General features: G+C 44.5%; 1 protein-coding gene, 1 long non-coding RNA gene and 1 pseudogene across 2 annotated transcripts in view; all 3 read left to right on the forward strand.

The window, feature by feature from the left end:
- Positions 1-11006: 11006 nt before the first annotated feature.
- Positions 11007-12892, forward strand: LOC147574761 (spermatogenesis-associated protein 31D3-like; the record flags this gene model as incomplete). Its single annotated transcript, XM_086683938.1, is given in 4 exon segments — positions 11007-11487; positions 11490-11589; positions 11591-11772; positions 11775-12892. Coding segments are annotated over 4 exon segments (1590 nt in total), but the record flags the coding sequence as incomplete, so codon positions are not given.
- Positions 12893-12899: 7 nt separating this feature from the next.
- On the forward strand, positions 12900-14841 carry LOC147574762 (spermatogenesis-associated protein 31D1-like; annotated as a pseudogene).
- Positions 14842-21394: 6553 nt separating this feature from the next.
- The window catches only part of LOC147574763 (uncharacterized), an 84619-nt gene continuing 79234 nt past the window's right edge, over positions 21395-26779 (forward strand). Inside the window, exons 1-2 of the long non-coding RNA XR_015243297.1 lie at positions 21395-21633; positions 22732-22910. This is a non-coding gene — a long non-coding RNA (uncharacterized LOC147574763). The remainder of the gene's footprint in view (positions 21634-22731; positions 22911-26779) is intronic.

The raw sequence follows: 26779 nt of genomic DNA on the forward strand, positions 1-26779 counted from the left end.
TTTATACCTTTTAGAGTAAGTCTTCTCTATCTGAGGAGGATCAAAGACAGGTATAGTTTTCAGAACATAATGATTAAGCCACTGTTTCCTTCTTGCCTGTTAGTGTTACAGTGGCTTCCAGTTACCAGAGGATCCCACAGGTGGGTGAACTCTGAATGGGAGTGTTTGGGCTGGTTGGGGTAGGGTCTAGGAACAGCATAGATACTGCTTAAGCATCTGTCGTGTGGGTCATGTTAAACTTGACATGGGGGTTTCCTACTGGAAGCTGTCAAGCTTGGCACCCCCTTTTGGAGAAGGGGACCTTGGTTCCTTCCTTCTATCCACACTTGATGGCAATATACAAGATCTTGCCTTTAGTGTGGACAGTTCTGCCATTACGATGGAGGTACCACCTTTGATATTGATGGCCTTAGTGGAGCCAAGGTAGATCTCCTCCAGAAGACCTGCAGTTTATGAACCAGAGGTGAGTTCTACACTGTGCACCAGCATACAGATAATTGGGGGCTTTTCCACGGAATGCTGTTTTTTGTTTTTTGGTTTTTTTGCCCAAGACAGCACACCTATCCACCCTTACAATAGGATTCTCCCACGCTTACAATAGGACTCTGGAGGGAAGGCGATGCCACATGAGGCTGGAACTCAAAAATGGATTGAGTGTCCTAGTGAACGTTCAGTGTTAAAAAACCATTGAAGCCCTCTTTGAACAAGAAGATACAAATGTGGTATCCTTCTTGTCAAGGGTCATGCCATTGACCCTGCAGTATCTGAACATTAAGGTCGCAGAAAGAATGCAGAGTCTGATTCTGTGGAGGTCCCGAGAGAGACAATAGGTGAGATGGGGCCCAGGGCAGGCAACATGAAGACAAAGTACTGGAGGTTGTAACATCTATGTGGATAGATCAGCCAATAACCCAGTGTTCCAATTTCTACATAATCTCATTTTAGAGTCCTTTACTGCCCATCCGGTGCAGTTACTGACACCCTGTAGATCTTAATACTCAGAATACTTCTGCCATCAGGAATATTATAGTCTGACATTCTGTCCTTTTACCTCCTCCTCCTATCCTTCCGGCTTATATGCCCCCTGGTACCAACTCCACATCATTCATTTTTTTACTTGTTGTCTATGTACCAAGGCCTTGTCTTCCTGATCATCTATCAGGTAACAAAATTTAAAAAGATCCAGGAGCACCTGGGTGGTTCAGTCGGGTAAGCGTCCAGCTTCGGCTCAGGTCATGATCTCGTGGTCTGTGAGTTTGAGCCCCACGTGGGGCTCAGTGCTAACAGCCCGGAGCCTGGAGCCTGCTTGGGATTCTGTGTCTCCGTCTCTCTCTCTGCCCCTTCGTCCTCTCACACTCTGTGTGTCTCCGTCTCTTCCTGAAAAATAACCATTAAAAAAAATTAAAAAAACAGGGTTGACTGGTGGCTCAGTCATTTTAGCGGCTGACTCTTGCTCTTAGCTCAGGTTATGATCTCGCACAGGCTCTGCACAGAACCTGCTTGGGATTCTGTCTCTCCTTCTCTGCCTCTCCCCCACTTGTGTTCTCCCAGTGTCTCTCTCGAAATAAATAAACATTAAAAATTTTTAAATAAAAACCTCCAGTACAAATGGGCCCCATCCAATCCCCTTCAGTCCTTCTTGTCTGGCAAATTCTCATCTCTCTGCTTTTTTCTAGAAATACCTTTCTCCAAGTTACTGATCACTATTGGAAATATCACAGTTGAGTCTATTGATGGCACAAGAAATTCAGTCCCAGCACTACTTGCAAACCATTCATTCATCTCACAAATACTTATCCCAGGCTTACATGGAAACAAAAGAATTGGAGTTAGGTCACTATTTCCTTCGTCTGTTCTCTTGCCAATTCTACTCAGATCTATTTTAAATTTCCTTCACTTTCCTCAACTTAGGCCCTCTTCATTTTCCCTGCAGATGTGCTGGACCACAGTTCACAGAGGAGCTAGAAAGCCATGAGATGGGAGCTCTTCATCAGAACACAACACAGCAAAACCTTCCAACAATATTTCCCCATTCCCCTTTCCTTCCCAGTGTCGAAGGAAATACTCTTTATTGAGAGATCCCTAAATTCTAGTCTTGATGGGACTGAGCCTCCCTTGCCAGGTCTCCTCCTGCTCCTTTCCCTCTTTTACTTTTTTAAGCTGTTTTACTACAGAAATGTTTAAACATGCACAAGAGCAGCTAGAACAATAGAACTTCCCACATGCCCCTCACCCAAGTTGCACTATTATCATGTGGCAGGTGTGATTACGATTAAAGTGCAAAAGCCCATTGTAAGATCTTCTCATCTAGGGGCTCCTCAGTCGGTTAAGCATCTGATCTTGGTTTAGGATCAAGTAATAATCTCAGATTCACGAGTTCCAGCCTCACATCAGGCTCTGTGTTGCTGGTGTGGAGCCTGCTTGGGATTCTCTCTGCTCCTCCTCCTCCCTCTCTCTCTGCTCTCCCCCCCCTCATGCTCGCTCTCTCTCTCTGTCTCTCAAAATAAACAAACATAAATAAACATCTTGCCATCCATCTCTAAGACATATGCTATGTGCCCATGTCAAAGCTCTCACATTTCTTTGATATTTATCACCTGTGGAACATACTTATTCACAATAGATGTACGCAGCATTGGTGCCAAAAAAGCACTGAGCTTATAGGCACTTTGGCAATCAGTTCTGCTCTGCCTTGCAGTCAACCCTGAGGAGCCCTTTGAGTGAATTCCTCACCTCCACATGAGAAGTAATCTTACAGAGCAAATTCAGGGCACGATCTCACTGTCCCTTCATCACACAGTAAGTATAACATGCAAAAAGTATAGAAGAACACTATACATGTTGATAAAGACTCAACACTGCTCTATGTGTTTTCAAATATTTAGAAGAAAAACTTTTCCTGCCACTTTTAAAATGAACTATTGTGTTTCAAGTTAACACAGTAGATCAAACACTCCTCTCTTTCCCCTAAGGCCATTAAAAGTAAAAGGTTAGATGAAAAAATGCTCGATGCCATTAGCCATCAGGGAAATGGAAATCAAAACCAGTATTTCACAGCACTTCACACCCACAAGGATGGCTAGAATCAAAAAGATAATCCAAGTGTTGGTGGGACTGTGGAGAATTTAGAACCCCATATGATGCCAGTGGGAATGGAAAATATTGCAGCTGTTTTGGAAAACAGTCTGGCAGTTGCTCAAAATGTTAAACATCCAGTTATCATATAACCCAGCAGATGACTCCTAGGTGTCTACTCGAGAGCACTGAAAACCAAGGTCTACACAAAAACTTGTATACAAATGTTCACAGCTATATTATTCATAACGTCACAAGATGGAAACAACACAAACATCCATCAACTGATAAATGGGTAAATAAAACAGGACTTACCCACATGATATATTTTTTGGCAATAAAAAGACCAATACATGCCACATCATGGATGAACCTTGAAAACATGTTCAGTGAAAGAAGCCAGTCAGAAATGACCACACATGATTCCATTCACATGAAATGTCCAGAATAGGGAAATCGGGAGACAGAAAGTAGATTCAGCCTAGAGCTGGGGCCTGGAGGTGGGGTGGAGGGGGGCTGAGGGGAGAGGGGACTGATAGGCAAAAGGTTGCAGGTGTTTTTCTCTGACGTCATGGAAATGTTTTAGAATTGTGATGCGCATGTCTGTGCATATACTGAAAATCATGGACTTATCCACGTCAAATGGGTGAATTATATGGTATGTGAAATATATTTCAATAAAGCTGTGGAAAAGAAGTACTTACGGATGACAAAAAAGGGGAGTGGGTAAGGAAAAAGATGTCAACACATTTTTGGAAGATGGGAATCTGGTGGAGGAGCAGTAACTGACTAGCAGAGCAAATGAGGTGCTAGCAAACCAATTCACACTGCAGAACCCAGAAGACAGTAACCTGGAAGCACTAGACAAAAAAGACCTTAGGGGATCCATGTAGTATACATGATGACGTTTTGTCCTTTTTGTTTGTTTTATATTGTGTATGATTTCTAAAATATTTTTTCTTTCTTTTTTCTTTTTTTGGTTTTGAATGGGGTTGTTCTTTGCCAGTATTTTGTTAAAACCTTGGTGAAATGTTAGCATGCTTCATATGTGCAGACCATCCCAGGGTTCTTGTCTGGGACAGAGCTCGAGACAACTGTTTTAAAGTTGGCATTGCGCACTACTGGGGTCTGGGTATGGTGGCGGCAGCAGCTCCTGGAATCAAAGCCGGAAATCTCAAAGGTTGGGTTAAATTCATTTTTAAAGTATATATATTTGAAAATAAATTGTGGAGAAGTCGCATAGATGGTAGAGCCATATACCCTTTATCCAGATTTACCTACTAACAGTTTGAACTATTTACAATTTCTGTCTGCTTTCCTCCTTTCCCTTCTCTCTCCACACGACCGCACAGATACATGTATGAAAAACATACATACGTTCTTGAACGTTTGAGAATATATTTCATGCATCATGTACTTTCGCCCTGAACATTTCATTGTGTAATTCTTTTCTTTTTTAAATTTTAACGTTTATTTAGTTTTGAGAGAGAGAGAGAGAGAGAGAGAGCGCAAGTAGGGGAAGAGCAGGGAGAGAGGGAGACACGGAATCCAAAGCAGGTTCCAGGCTCTGAGCTGTCATCACAGAGCCCGACATGGGACTCGAATTCACTGCCCGCGAGTTCACGACCTGAGATGAAGTTGGCCGATTAGACAACTGAGCCACCCAGGTGCCCCTTCATTGTGTATTTCTTAAGAAAAGTTTCTCTTACAGCACAGTTATCGCAGTGATAACAGTTTAACACTGACATAAAGATTTTAATTTCGCATTCATATTCCATTTTTGTCACTTTATGTTTTTATTTTGAAGAGAGAGTGCATGTGCATGTGGCAGGGGAAGGGCAGAGAGAGCAGGAGAGAGAGGATCCGAAGTAGGACCTGAGACATCAGCGCAGAGCCCCAGGGGGTACTGGATCCCAGAAACTGTGAGATGATGACCTGAGCCTTAATCAAGAGTCAGATGCTTAACCCACTGGGCCATCCTGGTGCCCCCAATTTTGTGGATTTAAATCAAGTAACGTCCTTTGTGTAGTTTTTCTTAAACTTCCTTTACAGGATTCAGTCTAGAATCACATACTACACATAGTTGCTGTGTCTCTTTAGTTTCCTTTAATCGGGGTCAGTTTCTTAGGCTTTTTTATAATAAGGGTCCATTTTTGAAAACTATATCCGATGTGCCATATTTATAACCCCTCCTCACCTAGAAACTTTTTTTTTGGTGGAACTGTTCTCGCTCGGATGTTAAGGATATTGTTATAGTTGTGAGTGAGTCCTAGGAGCCTTAGGGACCGTCAGGACCACACTTTCTATTAAAAAGCAATACTAGTGATGCAAAGATATGTGCAGGGATTTTCCTTAACAGAGAAACCTCCTGCAGTCAAGGGAAGGTATGTGCCCCAGGCGGGCTGTGCTTGAACTGTACCTTCCTTCTGGGTAGAGACAATGGTGAAGCTGTGGGTGCAGGAGAAGATAGGTAAAGGAAGGAGTCACCATTACTGATAAACCCTCCTCATATCAGAGGGAAAGAACTGGGTGTCTGTGGCCAAGACTGATTCATCAGAGACGGAATGCAGGCAAGTCAAATAAGGAGATGATACAGGGCTTAATTTCAACAGTCTGTAATATAAATAATGAAGCTAGTTGTAAGGGGTACAACTATTAAATGACTAGCTAGCATGGGGAGATGAATACATATACACCATCAACAAGAATGACATTATTGTTAAAAAAGGGATGGAGATGTCAATAGGTATTTTGGTGAAACGTTAACAATTATGCAGGGAAAAACTAATGAAACTTTTCATGGAAGAAGTAACCACAGGTGTGATTCAAAATACTCCAAATGGTATTGTTACATATAATTACAATTGTGCTCATGAGACGTTATGCTGAAGAAAAGCCCGCTTCCTAGATTAAGATGAGTTTGGTCCTGTGGGCTGTGATTCAGCATTACTGCTCTGTAACAAAGGAATAATTAAAATTGTGGGCAGGGGCGCCTGGGTGGCTCAGGCCAACCAGTTGGTCCGACTCTTGATTTCAGCACAGGTCATGCTCTTGTGGCTCATGAGATCGAGGCCCCCATCAGGCTGGAGGCTGCTTGGGATTCTCCCTCTTCTTCTCTACCCCTCCCCCACTCATGCTCACAAGCCCTCTGTCCCTAAAATAAAGTTTAAAAAATATAAAAAAATACAAATACTGAGGGGAGAGGTGGCATTAGGCAGAGAGAAGGGGGAGCCTCAGGGTGAGACACCGTATGGGTAGAAGAGACCCTCTAGGGCATGAATAGCCTAAGAGGGATATGGGGAAATAAAAGAATTACTGAAGGATTTTAAGTTGTTTGCCACAGGTCCATGGGGCGCCATGCCCTCGTCTCCCTCTTTGTCATGCTTTCTGTTCTTTGGTAGAGGCTACTCTGCTCTCTTATGCTCTTTGGTGAGTGTGGATTCTTCTGAGGAAATATGGGGGGTAGGGCTGCCTCTCAGTATATTTCTCAGTTCATAAAAGTAAAAATGCACTACTGGGGAAAACTGCAGCTCAAGGCAGAGTAGATGTTGGGGATGCGGATCTCTGGGCATAGCAAACCTTCGGCGACAATGTGGGGTCCAAAAGGAGATCACCAAGCAGTAAAAAGGGTCTCAGGTAATATCAGGGAAACAGGTGGAATATGATGATTTCACTGAGGTAAATATATGAAATGGTGAATAGGTGGAGTTGGAAGGTAAGTTAAGGCATCTAAGAGATCATGGAAGGATGGACAGATTTGCTGGCCTGTACGATGGGGGAGGAGTTGCGTGTGGGTTTCTCTTTCCTGTGTTGTCCCCTCCCCTCCCCTCAAGAACCTTTGGTGTCTGTACTAAAGCTCTGTGACGTGGGCCTGGAACTCTAGTCTACAACATGTACTCTCAATGCCCAGCTGCCCGAGGCAGCAATACCTGTCCAATGCTGTGAACCATCTTTGTCTGAGAGGCCTTACTGCACCATGGCTGAACTCCAATTGAACTTGCTAGCTATCCCCATCCTTGCCCTCCTGAGTGGGGTGGGGTCCTTCTTCTGATGCTGTTACCTAAAGAGGAATCCGTGTTTGCCAATATTCTGGAAGCACAGAGACATCAATCAGGTAAATAGAGTAGAGTCTGTCAGAGATAATAAATCTTCTTTTACAAATAGATACATTCCAAGCTATCAACTTCCAACTACTGCTTTTGCTGAATCTTACACATTAAGCTGTATTAAAAATTTTTTTAATGTTTATTTTTGACAGAGAGAGAGAGACACACACACACACACACAGAGACACAGAGAGGGAGAGTAAGCACGCTCAAGTGGGGGAGGAACAGATAGAGGGAGACACAGAATCCAAAGCAGGTTCTTGGCTCTGTGCTGTCATCACAGAGCCTTACTCCGAGCTGAAACTCACAAGCCATGAGCCCATGATCTGAGCTGAAGGCAGTCACTTAACCACCTGAGCCACCCAAGCACTCTGATTAAGTTGTATTTCAATTTTCGTTTAGTGTAAATTATTGTAAATTTCATTTAGTGTAATTTTCATTTAGTGTTGCTGGTTTTCAGCAATCATTATATAGGATTCCATTTTCTCACCATTTTTTTTTTTTTGCACACTTACTGTGTGTTAAAAAAACATTTTATTTTACTTAAGAGAGAGAAAAAGCACACACAGTAGGGGGAGGGAAGAGAGAGACTGAATCTCAAGCAGGCTCTATGCTCAGTGCACAGCTCGATGAAGAACTTGATCTTCTGACCTTTCGATTCTCCGGATGCTTCACCTACTGAGTCACCCAGGCGCTTCTACAAAAAATATTTTCATGGTTGCCCTGGAGTTTGTAACATGCATTTACGACTTTCATATAATACTATACCACTTAATAGGTACTGCAGGAATTTCCAATTCTTCCTGTCATTTGTAACACTGATATCATTCACTTATCCATACACTATAATCACCCAACACAGTATTGTTATTATTCTTGGGTCAAATCCATACACTATAATCACCCAACACATTATTGTTATTTTTCTTGGGTCAATTGAGAATAAGACAAAGTTTTATTTTTTATTTTTATTTTATCTTTTATTTTATCTTCCTTCACCTTTTGTAGATCTGAGTATTTTCCTTCTCCCTGAAGAACTTCTTTTAACATTCTGCAGGGCAGGTCTGCTGCTGCTGAATTTCCTCAGCTTTTCACTGTCTGACTTCCTACTTCTCTTTCATTTTTGAAGGATAATTTCACTACATATAAAATTCTTGATTGGTGGTTTTTCTTTCACTCTAAATTTCAACACTAAATATTTCACTCCAATCTCTTACTTGTATGGCTTATGACAACAGGTCGTAATTCTTATCTTTTTTCCTAGAGGTGGGGTTTATATTTACTTATGAATTCTTTAAATATTTTATCTTTTGCTTTCCTACAGTTTGAAAATGATATGTCCAGGTATAGTTTATTTTTATTTTATTTTATTTTATTTTATTTTATTTTATTTTATTTTATTTTATTTTATTTTTTTAGTAATTTCCTGCTCTGTGTTCTCTGAGCTTCTACAATGTTTGGGTATTCTGGATTTTAGCTTTAAAAAATTATTTTTCTCTTTGATTTTCAGCATGGACATTAGAACATTTCTACTGCCATATCTTCAAACTCAGTTGTTCTTTCCCGGACCATATGCAAACTTCAGATGAGTCAATCAAAGGCATTCTACATCTGTCATAGTGTTTTTGGTTTCTAACATTTCCTTTTCATTCGTAGAGTTTCTCATATCTATGCTTACATTCCCCATGTGTTCTTATGTGTTGTCTCCTTTTTTCCAGGAGAGCCCGTAAGATCTTGGGGCACGGGATATGATTAAATGTCTGTCTTTCAATGGGCCCGTACCCCTTACTTGTGATGTTCACAAGTGCTTTGAAGATGGTTTGTTTTTTCCTACTCCATAGATGAGACAAGGCCAGATGGGCTGCCTTAGTTGCATAATTTACCTTCTCCCATGTGGTAGTCTTTTTCCCCTACTGGGCAGGCTTGTGTTATGGAGAACTCTGAGAATATTTCACAATGTTTTCAAATGGTTAATTTTCTCTTAAACCCTATACTCCCTGGCCAGAAACATGAGCATTGTTTTCATAGCTCTTTAGTGTGAGAACCAGGTGGGGTTCCTGGTAATAAAACTTATGAATAAGTGGGGGCCCCCATTAGATTGTGACGCCAGGAGTTTCTTACCCTCATGCTAGCCCACATGCATCCTCCAGCAATTTGTCAAAGTGTCTATTCAAGTGTTCCCAGAAGGAGAGCAATCCCCAGCCTCCAGGGTTTCTGTCCCAGGTAAGCTGATCTTAGCTATGATTCTGTGCATTCACACTCTCTGAGGATTTAGGGTAGTGGTTCCTACTATGGCTGCAAGCAAAGTTATTGATTCTCAGTTTGCTGCTTTCAAAGACTGAAGTGATGACTCCAGGCTTTTTTTAAACTCTGAGAATTGGGACCAGAAGTTGTCCTTCAGAGAATAACTCTTTACTTTCCTGTTCTTCATCCCACATTTCTAAATGAGTTTGGCTGGATCAGAGAGACACCTAAAATGGGAATTTTTAAAGAAGAAACATTCACTCCTCTAGGAAAAGAGATCTGGCAGGGCTACGGGTTAAGGAATGACTAAGATTTCCACTCGAAGCTCACAAACTATCTGGATGTGGTGACAGGTCTCGGGTAAAATCCCAAACAGTGATTCCGTATTCCTGGATTGGGTTATTTAGAGAGTATGGGATCTGTGAAAGGGAACAAAGCTCACTCGCACTCGATCGAGAGTTCCATCCCATGTCAAGCCTCACTCAACCAAGCCTTCCTTCATGTTGGGCTGATTCTCTGAAAGCCTCTGAAGACAGACTGGGTTCTGAGCTGTGTCCCACAATACACGGTCATACCTCAGGGAGCACAGATGTGACTGCTGGCCTCCGTGTCTGTGTCCTCATTGAACAAAGGACTTCTGGCTGAGACTATCAAGTGTGGAACTCATACAAAAAATCCTTCCTTGAGTTTTTCAAAGTAGCAAATATTGAAAACATTTCATCACTTTTAAAAATTGATGAAAGCAGGAACCACAAAATTCTATTACTGAAAATAGAGTCATAGCGTTCATGGATATTAAATTTCCCTGTTTCCCAGAGAGAAGAGAGACGGACAAGTGAGTCCTAGCTCCTCATTCTCTCATTTTTGTTCTAGCATCAGGGGCAGAGCCAAGAGGAGGAGGAAAGGTGGGACACTGAACGGTAAGGTTCTGCCTATTCCACCTGAGCTCTCCAAGGGTGACCCTTTCTGTCCTTTCCATGAGGTCCCTAGTCCATGATCTCTGAGGACATCATTTGCTAGATATTGTCCCTGTCAGAGAAGAAGGGCCTCAGAGAAAAGTCTCAGAGAAAGGCAGTCAGGGGCTAAGACCCTTCTCAGTTTTCCTTGCTCTGCCTATCCCTGAGCACGAAGCAGTGATGGACCTGGTTAATGGGTGTTACCCAAGGTGGCCGTGTGACTATCAAGAGTCAGAACTTCTGTCTCCTGACTTTGTGAAAGACTAGAGACATCATTCCTATTCAGATTCCTCTTGAAAGTAATCATTGACCTATGTCCCTCATAGGGTTTTTTTTAAGATCACATGGGATAGTATATATGAAAGTCCTTTGCGAACAATATAACAACATACCTATGTGAGTCTTGTTATTATTATCACTGACTATGTGATCTTATATCCTCATTCTTGGGGCTCTCCAAATCCAATCTACCAAGGGTATCTCTTAAAGGACACCGTACTCGGCCTCTCATAATATCTCCTACTTCGACCTTCACCAATCTCCTGGTTTCCCAGGTTGGAGAACTTGCCAGAACGAAGTTGAGGAGATAAGAAAGGTGATTTCTCTTCTGCAAAGGTGACTAAACATTACCTTCTTTCCTGACACCCCTGCCCCCACCTTTTTTAGCAGAGTCTATGAATTTTTAGGGCTTCAGGGAAGCCTGGGGTTGACATGGGATAGAAAATCATCAGAGTCAGAATGGGAAAGCCTTCGGGATGGGGGGTGGCACTACTTTTGCCAGAATTGCCAGAGCCACAATGTTTGTTTTGGCCATGGCTGCAGCTTTGTACCTCCTGTCTCCTGCAGCCCCCTGTGCCGGCATCATGATACCATGCACTTTTGTCAACTGTTATGTCCAGACCCCTTCTGGGAGGTGTGTAATAGTACAACAGGTGAGGTCAATCGGCTGCTGTTCCTGGAGGTCCTGGAAGACGCTACTCTCTCTGTGATCCCCTTGGCTGCCACAGCCCCTGTGACAGACTCATCATTCTGTCCTTCCCCTGGCTTCACAGCAGTCCCTCCAGGAGACCTAAAACCAGCCCTTTTGCCTGAGCTGTCCCCACCACCCCCTCCCTTTTCTCACCTAAGGTTTTCTTATCCTCATGACCAGGTCACTCTCTGCCACCAGAGTCTTTTCCTCCTTTGAGTTCCAGATTCCCAGTGGGTGGGATCACCCCAACCCACTGCCTTTCCCCCTCTCCTACTACATGACATTCAGAAAGGGGATCCTATTGCCCAAGCCGAGTCCACTTTACCTCTGAATACCATCTTTTCTCTTGACCCCACCTTTTTCCAAGACATCAACCTCTTACCACGTCTGTCCCAGACAAAGAATCCCACTGATTCATTTGCTCGTCATCATGCACACCAGCCCTGTCTGTTTCACCACCACCAGACTGCACTTTAACTGCGACTCAATCTAAATCGATTTCAATCTCCTTGAAGCCTGTTCCAGAGAACTCATCTCCAGATAGCCCTGGTGGATGGTCCACTTGTATCCCAAGAATCAGAGGTAGTGCTCATTTAAGCTCGTCAATTTCCGGATTCTCCTGTTGGCAGGCTCATGCACAGAACATGTTCCACCCCACATTATCACACTCTAATTTTCAGCAAGAGCAAGATTACTTCCATCTACCAGAAACCCATCTCTGGGGAGACCCTGCTAACAGGCACAAGGAGGCCGGTGGAATTTCTTTCCTTGACCTTAACATACAGGCAGTCTTAGAGAGACAAATGAAAAAGAGAATGCCTTTCCAGATTTTGGAGAAGAAAGAAAAAGAAGAGGGACCATTTTCAAAACACATGTGGCCAGAACACCAAAGGACATCTTCAGTGAATTCACTTGAGCCCTTCGATGTGCAGGTCACCACAGTCCCCAAAACTGGCTGGAATGTTGAAGGCAAACCAGAGCACCTGTGCATTTGTCAGCAGCTCCTCGATCTCAAGTGTTTGGGGGAAAACTTGTGTCAGAAATATAGCCAGCTCGTCTGGGGTCTTCCCTCCTCGCATAGTGAGTCCTTAGTAGATACTCTCCTGGTTTCTAGTAGTACTTCCCCACTAGGGTCTCACTTTGTCTTATTCAATGGATGCCGTAATGCTTCTGCAGTCAAAATGCAGGATCAAGAAGTTCTACTCCACCCTCATTCCCATCGCCTTCCTCTCCCCGGTTTATATTCCTGACCCTGGCCTCAAAACTTGTCCCAATCCCAGCCGCTACCTTTCACTCAGGTGAACCCCCAGGCCCACCTTCAACCTCGCCTACCAATCATACCATCGTCTTCTTCACCCCAGAATAGGAACTGTGGAGTGTTTTTCCAAGGATCCAAGAATGAGTCAGACTCTCCTATCTTGACTGAAAACCAGCACGTGTTGAAGAAGCACCAGGAAAGTTTGTGGGGTTTAGTCCCTGGGTTCCCAAGATCTCCTGAAGCCATTTGTCCTCAAGCCCCCAACTTTCCATTGGTTAGCCGGTCATCCCATGCCGGTATACCAGGTTCCATCATTCCTGGCCATTTCCATATTACCTGTGAACCCCAGGAGAAACTGGAGTTTCACGGTCCAAGGAAGGTAATCCCATGCTGGTGCCTGCATGCCTGTAGAAATCTAGAGTCTCTAGCACTGATGGAGCCTCAGTGTACATGAAGAGAAATGTCTCAGCAAAAAAGCAGACATGTTTGCTCAAAATTCTCTGAGCTCCAGGGCCACAGTAGCAAGGATCTAGCAAAGACTGAATCGAGTTTCCCAGAAAGTTTCCATGAGAGGGTCCCAACAGAGTTCCAGCTAAGGATGAACATGATGAGGATCTTGGGTAAATCTAAAGAAGAGCCCAGAAGGCAGCCCACAAAGGGTCTCAGAATGCTACCTAGTGAAGGGTCTTAGGGCTTCTTTGGAGAAAAAAGTAACTGTGTGTGTCATTCAAGGAGTCACTCAGGGAATGAATTGCTAAATGTCTCAAGGAAGGACACAGACCAGAATCAAATGAAATCTGACCTTAGATTACATTTGAACAAGAAATTTTAGGGGCGCCTGGGTGGCGCAGTCAGTTAAGCGTCCGACTTCAGCCAGGTCACGATCTCTCGGTCTGTGAGTTCGAGCCCCGCGTCAGGCTCTGGGCTGATGGCTCAGAGCCTAGAGCCTGTTTCCGATTCTGTGTCTCCCTCTCTCTCTGCCCCTCCCCCATACATACTCTGTCTCTCTCTTTCCCAAAAATAATAAATGTTGAAAAAAAAAATTAAAAAAAAAAAAAAGAAACTGTAGAGGGAGGACCACAATCAAGCTCAAGCATGGATGCCACTGGCATGCCCCTTATTCCGACAGCTTGACGTCCAAGGCCTCACTGACTCAGTCCCAGAGTGACTGTAGTGGGGATATGGGAGTGTCCCAGGTGCCGCATGTCCACTTGGAGGACAACACAGCATGGAGCAGCAGCAGGAGTCCTGGCCCTCTAAGCGGGTCTTAGGTGAGTGCCAGCCTAAGAATTTTCCACAAAGAAAAAGTGCAGAGCAAGTGAGACCTCAGGGTTCCAAAGCAGGAAAATGTAGAAGGGAGGATTCAGGGGTAGGGACATCGGTAGCCAGAAAGAAGAGCCACCGTGTTGAGGACAGAAAATTAGAGAGTGCTTCCTCACCTGTGTCACAGAACGAACAGTTTCTTTCCGAGAGTTACTTCAGAAAAAAGATGAGGCGATGTATCAAGTGGATCAAGGCCATGAAAAAAATCACAAAGCAGGAAAGTTGCCAGCACCGAGACCCAGTTGAAAGTGTGACTGACTGCTCTTGTGAGCGCTGGGCCTCCTGAAGCTCATGAGCTCATGATTGCCACTGGGAAGATCCTAGGCGTGAAGGTGGCAGGTAGGTATGAATCTAAGGCCTCAGAGTTAAGCCAGCAGAAGGAAGAACTCCAGGCCCAGGCAGGGCCTGACAAGAGGCATCCCTCCAACTATCAGGCTTTCTCTGACACACCACACGGCAAACGGGCCAGGATCGAGTTCTGTAGCCAAGAAGCTGTCTCTGTGAACAGAAGTGTCTTACAAGTGTCAGGCAGAACAGACACAGGACCGGAATTCCCCAGAAAGTTGGGGCCTTCAAGAAGCAGCTATTAACTCCAAGCCAACTCGCTTCTTCTCTGTCCTCCAGGGAGCCCGTGCATCACCTAGGCCCCACCTGTGTGCATCAAGTATGCCAGGTCCTTGCAGCCCCCCTCACCGCTGATGAAAGCACTGTGCTCAGAGATTTGACTCTTCTATTCAAGCAGAAAATGCTTCTCCAGCACTTTGAGGGAGAAGAAATTTCCCTAAAGAAATCGTTTAGTCCTTGTTGAGAAAGCCTTACAGTTTTCATGATAACATATCCTCTGATCAGAGCAACCTTTCTTCAGCACAACCAAGAATATTAATCCTCCTCAATAAACGTTTGTTCTAATAGAGAGTGGGGGTTTTTCTGTGTAGTGCACTGGGATTGTGGGGTGGTGGCGTATAGAAGGGGGGGACTTGTGCCTTGGGAAAGGAAGAAGTGAGTTCAGCTCTTACCGATTTCCTCTTTGGGCTTCTACATCCATACTGGTCCCTTGTAAGAAGCTTGACAGTGGCCTTCTCAGTTTTATCCTGGGGCCCTTTATTTGACCCTGCTCAGGGGTCCTGTATTTAAAACGTAGAATTTTTTTCATAAGAAGTACAAAAGGCTTACTCTGAAAACGTTCAGGCCTTCACCAAGTGAGAAAACCCCTTAAAGTCTACACCTTGGCTCCACCTGTTTGTTCATCTGCTCCCAAAGTATCCTGACATATGTATAGCTGTAGGGTGCGATGAGGTACTATGGCATGTAGGCGTCACCTCCCGGAGACTACTCAGGGCTTATGAGAGCACAGGGATACCATTTTGGCCTAAGAGAACACAAGATCGTCTTTGAGCATGAAGACAGCACCTCCAGGATGTTGTCAGGGAAGCTGTGCTCCTATATGGCGCCTGCTTTCCCAGACATGCTACATTTTACACCAAAGTGACAGTAATTTAGAGGTGCGTTAGTTATGAATTGCTGTGTAATGGATATCCCAAAATTTAGTGGCTTAAAAACACGTATTTATCATCTGACAATTTTTGTGCGTCAGAATCTCAGGGTAGGCCTATCTGGATTTTCTGCTTCAGGGTCTCTCAGAAGGCTGTCATTAAGGTGTCAGCTGAGGCTAGGTTCTCATGTGAAGGTATGATTGGGGAAGAACCCACTTCTGTATTCACTTACAGTTGTTGGCAGGATGCATGCCTCAAAGCCTGTTGGCCTGAGGTCCTCAATACCCAGTTGGCCCTGGGTGGGAGTTCGCTGGTTCCTGGTCACATGGGTTTCTCTGACACAGCAACTTCCTTCATCAAAACTAGGAGAGAGTTTGCAAACAAGACAGAAGTTATAATCTTTTATAAACTAATAATGGAAGTGGCATCCCATTACCTTTCCTTTATTCTGTTGGAGACAAATCACTAAGGTCAACCAGTGCTCAAGGGGAGGGGTAATTACACACAATTGTAAACTTCAGGAGGTGGGGATCATTGCAATCTTAGGAGTCTTCCTAAGGCAAGGGTTCCTTCTTGGACACCCTACTCAGTTCACTGAAGCCAAAGGGGCCAAAGGTGCCAACTGGATCCTTCTCCTCATCCATATCCATGTCCTCAAGGTCAAAGCTGTTTAATGGCTATGTGGAATGGCAGCTGGTAACAAAACATCCAACAGATTGGAGCATCCAAAGAAGGAAGAACAGGTGATACAGAGGTAAAGTTGGTGTGGGGTCATCCTTAAAGGTAAAGTAAAATGAACACTTGCAAACACCTGATTCCCCAGCATTCAGACTTAAGAGGGGAAGAAAGCTTAGGTGCAGTATGGCTCATCCTATCTCTACCACTTTCTCCACTTTGTCCTAGCTCCCAGGCCTTAGGGCTAAAGAAGTAACCCTCAGCTTCTGTAGATATAGACAAACTGAGAGAGGAAGCAAACCCTACAGGCTGCAAGATTCAATTCCTGTTATTAATATATTTAGTATAGCACATCTCTGAGTTCAATTTGATTCTTCAACCTAGCACATCAGAGAGAATGAGTCGCCCAATTGATGGGAAAGCTAGCACTGGGATCTTAGAACATCTTGGGATGTAACTCCCATCTTGGGATATCTTCCATGTACCTATGGCTTGAGGACTTCTAACCAAGGGAGATGTGGTGGTTTAAGGGGTTGAGTTAATGGCCTGGGGTCACATGACAAGTCACACCTAGTGTCCATTGCCTCCATTCTGAGAAAATATTGAATGAGTTAACGAGACAGAATTGGCATACTCAGAACATCCAGGACGTCATCTGTCTAAATGATATGGTAGTACCATCCATGAGTGATCTTATACTTTTGTTCGGCTTCTAGGATTACTGTCCCTTCTTCAGATTCTTGTTCCTATAGGAAAGCAGTACTGTCATAAAAAGCAAGAAATTGTATTTGCTGAAAAATGACTGGACAGATGATCCATTTTTCCAGGATAAGATGTGCTTTGTGCCTACTCTCAAGTCTCGCTGTGTTATGAGAAGCCGGGGAAGTATCATTGACATGATATAGTGTTGCGCCTCGAGAATTTTCACTGACTTATAATGCAGTGGGAATGGGCTACCTGAATCTTTACAACCTTAAATCTAACTCCAAACCTAATGTCAGGGTTGCCAAAATGCATGAATTGATTGGTACGTTGATACGGATTGGGCATGGGGACCCCAGATCCCAGCTTCAGGCACTGGGAACTTTTCTGCTGTCAGGTGCCGCCTAAGGCAATCAAGTTCATAGAGGCAGCCTTCAGAGGGATTAACATTGAGAACTGTGTCCCAATCAGCAGTCGCAGTGAAGGAGCTCAGGCCTCGAAAAGGGCTCTTCTCTTGAGGCTTTTCCCCTAGGACTTCCATTGGCCCTGGATCAGAGACTAAATCAGGGTATTTTCCTGTGTCCCAAGGGCACATACGGTCTTCATTAGGCAGGCGAAGTGGCGGGTTCAGAGACTTGTGGAGGCTGCCTCCTTCTCTCCCAGGCGACTCAAGGTCTGTTCCTTCCTTCATAGGTGGGGTTGGGGAGCAGGGAAAGAACCGATTATTACAGAAGTGTATCAGTGGGGGCGCCCGGGCTGTTGAGTTGCTTGAGCATCTGACTTCAGCTCAGGTCATGATCTCATGGTTCGTGAGTTTGAGCCCCACGTCGGGCTCTGTGTGGACAGCTCAGAGCCTAGAGCCTGGAGCCTGCTTAGGATTCTGTGTCTCCCTTTCTCTCTGCCCTTCCCCGCTTGGGCTCAGTCTCTCTCTCTCTCACAAATAAATGAACACGAAATAAAAATTAAGTGAAGCAGTGCTTCCCCCTGGGGTGGAAGCGGGGCTGGCAATGACAAGAGTGGGTCATTTTCCTCTGTAGGGATTCTTTCCAAGTTTGGGTAACCTTCATTTGAGGCAGGATAATTTACCAAACTATTGAATGCTTCCTCTCAGAGGTGACTCCAAAAGGAATAAAAAGTTAACATCCCCTGTAGTCTTACAGGAAGCTCTGGGCTTCTCCTCTCAGGGGTCACAAATGGCCTTCATGTTTTCTGACCCCAAAGAGAAGTTGCGAGGCATGTATCGCACAGTCCTCTCAAGACTCTCATAAGTGAGATGACAATCTGGCCAAGTGTCCTCAGGAGAGAGGAGAGACGGGATGACAGAAGTGCTAGGATGAAAGGAGAGTTGCTTAAGGTACCAGTGGTCCAGCGACTTGATCATAATGATGTAAAGATGTGTTCCTTACGTAGATGGTTCTGTGAGGAAGTTCTATAGGAGACAAGACAATTCTTTCAAAGGATGAAATCATGTTTGCTGAGACGATGAATCATCAAGACCCATTATTTGGGAGCTGCCACAAAACACCAAATTGCCCGCGCTCGGAACAGAGGCTATACAACCAGCGGCCTTTCAATGGGCCAAATGAGCTTGGACAATGACCATCCCAGTAGCAACCATGGTGGGCTTAATGACAGAGGCTCTTTGGTATATACTTACTTGCCTGATAGCGAATATTTGCTTGATAGCAAAATCTTCCCCCACCAACCCCACTGACAGTCATGACTAATATAGGATGCCTTCCTTTGACACGGGGGCTTTGAACAAGATTTAATTTAATTCCGAAAAATTAGGCAATGCTTATTGCACTTAAATTTTGCAAAACATGCTTTTATGTGTAGTTTCCCATTTAATATTTACGATCCTTCAAAGTGGGTTTCTTAATCCCCTCTTGTAGAAGGGCAATCTGGAGGACAGAGAAGGTAATATATACTTAGTGTGCTAGCATAGGAAGATGGAGCTAGGATGGAGAGTGCCCTTGCACTGTGAGGAATTATTTGGCTGTCAATGACAGCAAAAACAATGGGACTGACTTAAGAAAGAGAATCTGTTGACTCGGGTACCTGAGAAAATCTAGCAGTAAGGCTGGCGTCAGGCAGGAGGGTTCAAGTTGGGGCTCAGTTGATGCCATCAAGGTTCAGTTTGTATCCGTTTCTTGGCACTAGATTCTGGACTGACTTTCTGTCTGTCATTTTGTACCTTTACGTGTACTTTTCAAGCACTAAGTAGAGCTGAAAATGGGTTGTCTCTCTCATAGTCCCTGCAAAATCCCATTGTGCCTTACTGTCTCCAGCTGGGTCACGTGCCGTCCCCGACCAGTCACTGCTGCCAAAAAGCATAAAAGCATCTTTTGGCCAAGCCTTGAGTTATACACCCATCTTAAAATAAGACTGTCTGGGAACGACAACTCCATCTTTACATGGACTGAGACTGAGAATGGGGTTAATTCCCTGGGGGTCAACAGAGGGACTATTTCCAGAAGGTGAGTGAATGCTGGGTGTCAAAACAAAACCAGATCGGCTACATCCCTCTCTCTCACTGCCCCAGTTCTGCCTGATTGTCCAGAGTTATGCCACTGACTAATGCTTGGGAGTTGCAGGAAATGCTGATTCTGCACAGACCCTGGGACAGGCCAGAAGTGGGATGGGGCCCAGGACAGGAACTTGAGGTGGCAGCAATCAGTCAGAGGCCCCAACATCCATGTGGACAGACCATCCCATAATCTGTCCTCTCACTGTCTACCCCTTCTCATCCTAGAGCCCTTTACCTGCATTCCAGTCTAGTTGTGGCCGTAGCCCAGAACTTATCACCGGGAACACTTCTGCCACCTGAAAGAGCAGTCTGACATTCCACCCGGTTTTATTCTTTCAGTTTATGCCCTCAGTATGCCAATTCTTCAACCTATTCAGCAGGAACTACAAGCCACTTTATACGTCTCCCTGGGCATCTGACAGCGTTTTTCTTCATTTCTTCCCTCTCCAAGGAAAACTTCGTGGTCCACCACTTAATCCCAAACCTAAAGAGCTCCACTGTCAACAGCCTTCCCCACTTGCCTTTCATCTGTCACCCTTGCCAAAGTCAGTTCTGTCCTTTTTAGACCCGTCTGCCGATAAGGGGCTGACCCCTCTTGGATAAAATCGCACAAGAAAGTAACTGATGCCACCATAAATGTTCCATACCAATGGGCAGCGCCAACACTGCCTGAAGACAACCATTCATTCCCTCGGTGTTTACTGTGTACTGGGCTTCCTTCTAAGCATTGGGGGCACACGGGGAAGGAAACAAAGCTCCCTGTCTTCGGGGAGCTTCTAGGACGGTTCCTCACTCAATTCTCTTGCCTAAGCGCTCAAAACGGTTTCACTGGCCTACAATTTCTCCACAATCCCCACTCGTCTAGCATGTGTGCTGGATCACCACAGGGAAATGAGAAGTCACCGGATCTTTTCATCGCTAGCAGATATCAAAGAGTAAGGAAACCAAAACGTGAGTCCCCATCCCTTCTTTCCTCTCTCCTTCCTATCATACTGTGAAGGGTTCCCCGGGGATCTGTCCCCGCTTCCCAACTTACAACACTTTTCCCACTGTGCTGGAATATTTGGCTTAGTCATCTGCTTTTCCAGAGGACCGAACCATGCGTACCTCACCACAGTCTGGCTGGCAGACGCAAGGGAGCTCGAAAACCTCTGGCGGGAAGTAGGAGCAAAGGGAGGCTTTTCCCAGGGGAGGTCGGTCTGGCCTTGGGCCACGTGCAGAGGCCAGTCACACCCCGGGGCGGCTCCGCCCCCAAAGCGAGCTGCCCCCAGAGCCGGGCCACTTCCTGTTAAGGACACGCCCAGGGGCGTGGCGACGTCCAGGGGAGCCACGCAGCGGGCCGAGCAGGGCCCAGGGAGTCACAGGCAGGGGCGGCTCTGCGCCTAAAGGGAGCGGCACCAAAGGCGTGGCCACGTCCTGTTGGGGACACGCACAGAGGCGTGGCGACGTTCAGGGCTAGCCATATCAGGGGCGAACGGTCCCGGGAGCCACCCCCAGGGGCGGCCCCCAGAGGTTGTGGTGTTTGCCCTAGCGATGGAGGCCATGTTGGGCAGTCTAACGGTAGCCCTCTCACCTCAGACTTCTGGAATCTGTGTCCATCACTTCTGGAAGACGAGAGTTTTATTTGCCTCAAAGATAGATTTTGACGAAGGTTTCTGGATGCTGGAATGACCTTGTCTCCTGCGCTGACAGAGGGATCCTTCCCAAAGTCTGCCATTTACATCCTGGCGGTTGCTCCTTCAGGCCGCGCAACCCCTGACTCCCTCCCACAGGAGGCCGCTGCCTGGGAAAACGTGCTGACGCCCGGGGGTGGGGCTGCGCCTGGGCCGCGGGGCCCCTGTTGCCGAGGTCACTGGACGGCGCTTGCGCGTGTGAACCTAGTGTGGAATATAGCGGCGATGTTGGCTGATGTTAAGACGTCACTTTACACCAGCTGCCTGGTCTTGCCCAAGAAGCCTTTCTCAGACGTCATCTCTAGGTGCAGAGATAAAATATCTCATAGGGGTGGTCCTGAGGCCTGGAATGATCAAATGAAGTTTTGAGTAATGTCAAGGGCCGATGTTACTGCAGGGGTTGGGGGTGCAGATGGTGACCACGTGGGCCTTGCAGCCCCTAGACGCCAGTGCCTTGGAAATGCCTGCACCAGTCAGGAGAGTGAGGCTTCAAGATGCAAGTTCGTACACTAAATTAGGAATCCTCATTTCTGATTCCCTGCGAAACCGGTAACTGGTAGGATGCTCACAGTCTGCTAGTTGTTTTCAAAGGAGCCACAAGAGCTTTAATTGCTGCTTGGACCTAGCGGTGAGTCTAATGGGAATGGTTTGGGCGAACCCCAGGTATAAGCCAATGGAGGCGTTCTGCATGGAGAGGAAGAGGCAGAACCTTCTTTCGGCCTTGCAAGATCAGGGATAGCAGGACGTGAGTGTCTCCATGAAGCGCATATCATGTTTTTTATTAGGCAGAAACTCTCAGGTAATGGCCCTAAATTGCAGGTATTGATGTATTGATGCCTCTGTGTGTCCTGGTTCCGTGTTGGGAAGCGTCACCATGTTTATCGTAGTAGGAGGTGGAAGAGAGTCGTATTTGTGACTATTTCCCCTACTAGAAAGTGCACTTTTAGTGTATTTGGAAGATATGGAAAAGTAGAGCAGAAACCTCATAGATTCCCAGCTTCAAAACAATTACCCTTAACCCTTTTGTGCATCCTAGAGATTTTGCTATGACTGTTTTTTTTTTTTTAATTTTTACTGTTTATTTAATTTTGAGAGACAGAGAGTGAGTGAGCAGGGGAAGGGCAGAGTCAGAGGCACAGAATCTAAAGCAGCTCCAGGCTCTGAACTGCTAGCAAATAGCTGGACCGGGGGCTTGAACCCGTGATCTGAACCGTGAGATCATGACCTAGGCCAAAGTCCTGCACCCCTTGGTGTGCCTGTTTTTAACGTTGCTTAAATGGTATGTAGTCCAAATGAAAAACACTATCGTAAACATATTTATGTCATTGTAAACTTTCATAATAGTTGTATGATAACTTTTTATTAAGTGGTAGAATATGAAATTCCACTTTCTGTTGACATTTGGGTGGTTTCTGACTCTGAATTTTTAGTGTTTTGCTTACCATGTTTAGTCATAATTGTGCTTGCTTATAAACCATCCTGTTCCAAACAGCACAAAGATTTTCCTAAATGTCTGATTAACCCAGGAATCTGCCCTGGTCCAAATCCTTTCTCTTTCTCCAGCCTCCTTAGGTGAGTTATCGGCTCACGTGGTTAGGCGTTTCAGCGCTGGTACTCCTCTGAGTTTCAAAGCAAGGAAACCCCCTGCTTGCTAACACATCCTCAGTGTAAGATCTTCCAAAGTTAACCTGTTGTCTTCCTTTATCTCCAACCTTCCCTTCCCCAGATGGTCTCAATATCAGCAGCACCTGAACATCCAAAGAAGAAATACAGGAGCCATTTTACATTCCTCCCTCTTCATTTGTCCTGTAGCTAATCAGCTACTACCTAGAGGAACTGGAAAAATATGCTGTGCAGAAAAGTCCTAGAGGTCTCACAATATATGACATCCCTCCCAAATGGAAGGTAAGACCCTTCAGGTCATGAGCTACATATTTGTATTTAATTTTTAATTGTGTTAGTAATATATATTCACATTCTCCTGAGTCAATATTAAAACATTCTTATTAAATTTGAATACCTCATTCCAAAACAAAAACCAGTGTCTCATTCCACGTCAATTAAGTAGTTAATTAGTTTCCTTGCTATTTGTATCAATATAGACAATTGGTTTCCCACTTGGTTTAATTGAGTCTGCCACTATCAATATTTTGGTGTCCAAATTGTCACATTTAGCTCATGACTTCAGTCTGACTTCTCTGTTCTCTTGATTTCTCTCAATCGATTTGTACTTTCTGACACAAAAAGATGTTTTAGACTCATTGTATACTTTTCCCTGCATAATCCTGGGTTCCGCCATTTTTCCAGGTAGCCCTGTTTTCTTTAACGGAGAATGGTATTGATAAGCCAAGATCAGTGTGCTAGATGCATTCGTTATTATTAGGACGTTGCTGCTTGTAGATTCTTTCAGTAAACAGAGTTAGAGAATATGTGTATGTATAAGCATGCACACACATACACACATGTTCGCACATTTAAATCTCAGTTTATTTCTGTCTATATCTATATATGTTGAGATTTCACGAGTTCACACCAATACCTCCAGTTACCATCTAACACCACAGGGTCCATTCTAGTTTTCTACCTTTCCAAGTTTTTAACTTCTTTCTCTAACAGTGAGAAATCTGGTTCCATTACTTTTTTAATATATGTACTTGTTCAATCAGTCATCCTGTATGGAAGCAATTTCTCATCACTACCACTGTCTCCTCCATGTATGGATATCCACTTCTACTGCTTAGATATCAATGTGTGTGGCAGCTCTGTCACCTAGACACCCATGCTGCACCAGGCAATGCTTCTATGCCAAGCCTCTCTTCATGCTGCTTAGGCTCTGACTTTCAGCTCTGGGACACTGCCAATGCCTCTCTAAGTGCCCTCCTCTCGCCCTTTTGGTGTCTATGCCCATTTTGCTTGGATCACCTATTGGCTTTAAGAGTGAATTACTTGGGGCGCCTGGGTGGCGCAGTCGGTTAAGCGTCTGACTTCAGCCAGGTCACGATCTCGCGGTCCGTGAGTTCGAGCCCCGCGTCGGGCTCTGGGCGGATGGCTCGGAGCCTGGAGCCTGTTTCCGATTCTGTGTCTCCCTCTCTCTCTGCCCCTCGCCCGTTCATGCTCTGTCTCTCTCTGTCCCAAAAATAAATAAAAACGTTGAAAAAAAAATTAAAAAAAAAAAAAAAAGAGTGAATTACTCAGAAAGGGAAAGGAAGAGAAATACAGTATCTTCCTCCTACCCACCTTTCTTGAGACATAACTGATATGCAAAAAACTGCATACATTTTATTTTTTTTTTTAATTTTTTTTTCAACGTTTATTTATTTTTGGGACAGAGAGAGACAGAGCATGAACGGGGGAGGGGCAGAGAGAGAGGGAGACACAGAATCGGAAACAGGCTCCAAGCTCTGAGCCATCAGCCCAGAGCCTGACGCGGGGCTCGAACTCACGGACCGCGAGATCCTGACCTGGCTGAAGTCGGACGCTTAACCGACTGCGCCACCCAGGCGCCCCAAACTGCATACATTTTAAAGTGTACCCCTTGGTGAGTTTTGAAACTGTCTTTTGTTTTAATGATTCTTTATTTTTTTGAGAGACAGACAAAGCATGAGGCGGGGGTGGGGGAGAGGTCAGAGAGAGATGGAGATACAGAATCTGAAGTAGGCCTCAGGCTCCGAGCTCTGCACAGAGCCAGATATGGGGCTTGAACTCATGAAGTGCGAGATCATGACCTGAGCCCAAGTTGGACACTTCACTGACTGAGCCACCCAGGCACCCTAGAACTTGATGAGTTTTGATAATGAAATCATAATCAAGCTCACAAACATTCATATCTTCCCATTCGTTTTGAGTGTTTAAAATTAAAGTTTTTATTTTGATACGTAGGCAGATTCACATGCAGTTGTAAGAATTAGAGCTCGCTTCAGATTCTGTGTCTCCCTCTCTCTCTGTCCATTCCGTGCTCATGCTCTTTCTGTCTCTCAAAACTAAATAAACATAACAAAAATTTAAAAAAAGGAGATAGAGCTCATGTATACTTTATCCAGCTTCCTCCAATCAGAATATCTTACAAAACTATAGTATAATATGACAACCAAGATATTGACATTGATACAGTCAAGGTATAGAATACTCCTGTCACTAAGCTTTTCCTCCAATTGCCATTTTATAGCCACACTTCCCACATGCCCGTACCCTCCTGCATCTGTTTTTCCATTTTTATAATTTTGCCATTCCAGTAGTATTTTACATATATGGAATCATATCCTAACGTAACTTGCCGGAATTTGCCTTTTTTACTCAGCTTAGTTCTCTGGAGATTCATCTAGGCTGTTGTGTGTATCACTTCCCTTTTTTTAATGCTGAATACTATTCCATAGCATGGATGTTCTCCAGTCTTTTTAACCATTGGTTGAACAACAGCTGGGGTTTTCTGGTTTTGAATAAAAACACTGTGAACATTTGTGTATAGGTTTTTGTATGAACATAAGTCTTTGTTTTTCTGTGATAAATGCCCAGTAGGATGATCACCAAGTTGCATGTTTAGTTTTTTTCAGATGCAGAAACTGTGGCTGTTCTGTTTTATATTTTCATCAACAGCATGAGTGATCCAGTTTCTCATCTTCCTTGCCAGCATTGGTGTTGTCACTATTAAAAAACTTTTTTTCTTGGGGCGCCTGGGTGGCGCAGTCAGTTAAGCGTCCGACTTCAGCCAGGTCGCGATCTCGCGGTCCGTGAGTTCGAGCCCCGCGTCGGGCTCTGGGCTGATGGCTCAGAGCCTGGAGCATGTTTCCGATTCTGTGTCTCCCTCTCTCTCTGCCCCTCGCCCGTTCATGCTCTGTCTCTCTCTGTCCCAAAAATAAATAAACGTTGAAAAAAAAAAATTTTAAAAATAAAAAAAAAAAAACTTTTTTTCTTTAGCCGTTCCAATAAGTGTGTAGTGATATATCATTGTGGTTAGAATTGCACTTCCTGAATGACAAATGATATTAAACATTTTTATTTGGCTTTTTTGCCATCTGTCTTTTGATGAAAAAATGTCTCTTTGTGTTTTTTGTCCATGTTCTAATTGGATCATTTGGTTGTTTTTTTTTTTGTTTTGTTTTGTTTTGTTTTGTTTTGTTTTGTTTTGTTTTGTTTTACCAGCGAGTTGCCAGAGTTCTTTATATATTGTTGACACTAATGTTATGTCAGACATGTGATTTGCAAGTAGTATTTCCTCCCAGTCTATAGCTTGTCTTATCATCTTGGTAACAGTGTTTTGCAGAGCAATAGTTTTAAAGTTTGATGGAGATCAGTTGGTAAACTTTTCCTTTTATGGGTCACTTTTTGGTGTCACATCTAAGATCTCTGTGCCTACCTTTAGATCTTGAAGAGTTTCTCCTATTTTTTAAAAGTTTATAGTATTATGTTTTATATTCAAATCTGTGATCCATTTGAGTTAATTTTTTAAAAGGTTTATTTATTTTGAGAGAGAGAGAGAGAGAGAGAGAGCGTGCGTGAGTGGGGGGGGAGGGGCAGAGAGAGAGAGAGAGAGACAGAGAGAGAGAGAGAGAATCCCAAGAAGGTCAGCTGTGCTGTCAGCACAGAGCCAGAGGCAGAGCTCTATCTCACAAACAGGGAGATCATGACTGAGCCAAAATTAAGAGTTGGACGCTTAACCAACTGAGCCACCCAGGTACCCCTAGTTTTTATGTAAGGTATGAGACTTTGGCTGAAGTTCATTTGTTTTGGCGAAATGTTGTCCACTTGCTCCAGTGCTGTTTATTGAAAAGCTGGCT

The sequence above is a fragment of the Puma concolor genome, chromosome D4, assembly GCF_028749965.1.
Source record: "Puma concolor isolate L17-30 chromosome D4, mPumCon1.1.hap2, whole genome shotgun sequence".
Lineage (NCBI taxonomy): Eukaryota > Metazoa > Chordata > Mammalia > Carnivora > Felidae > Puma > Puma concolor.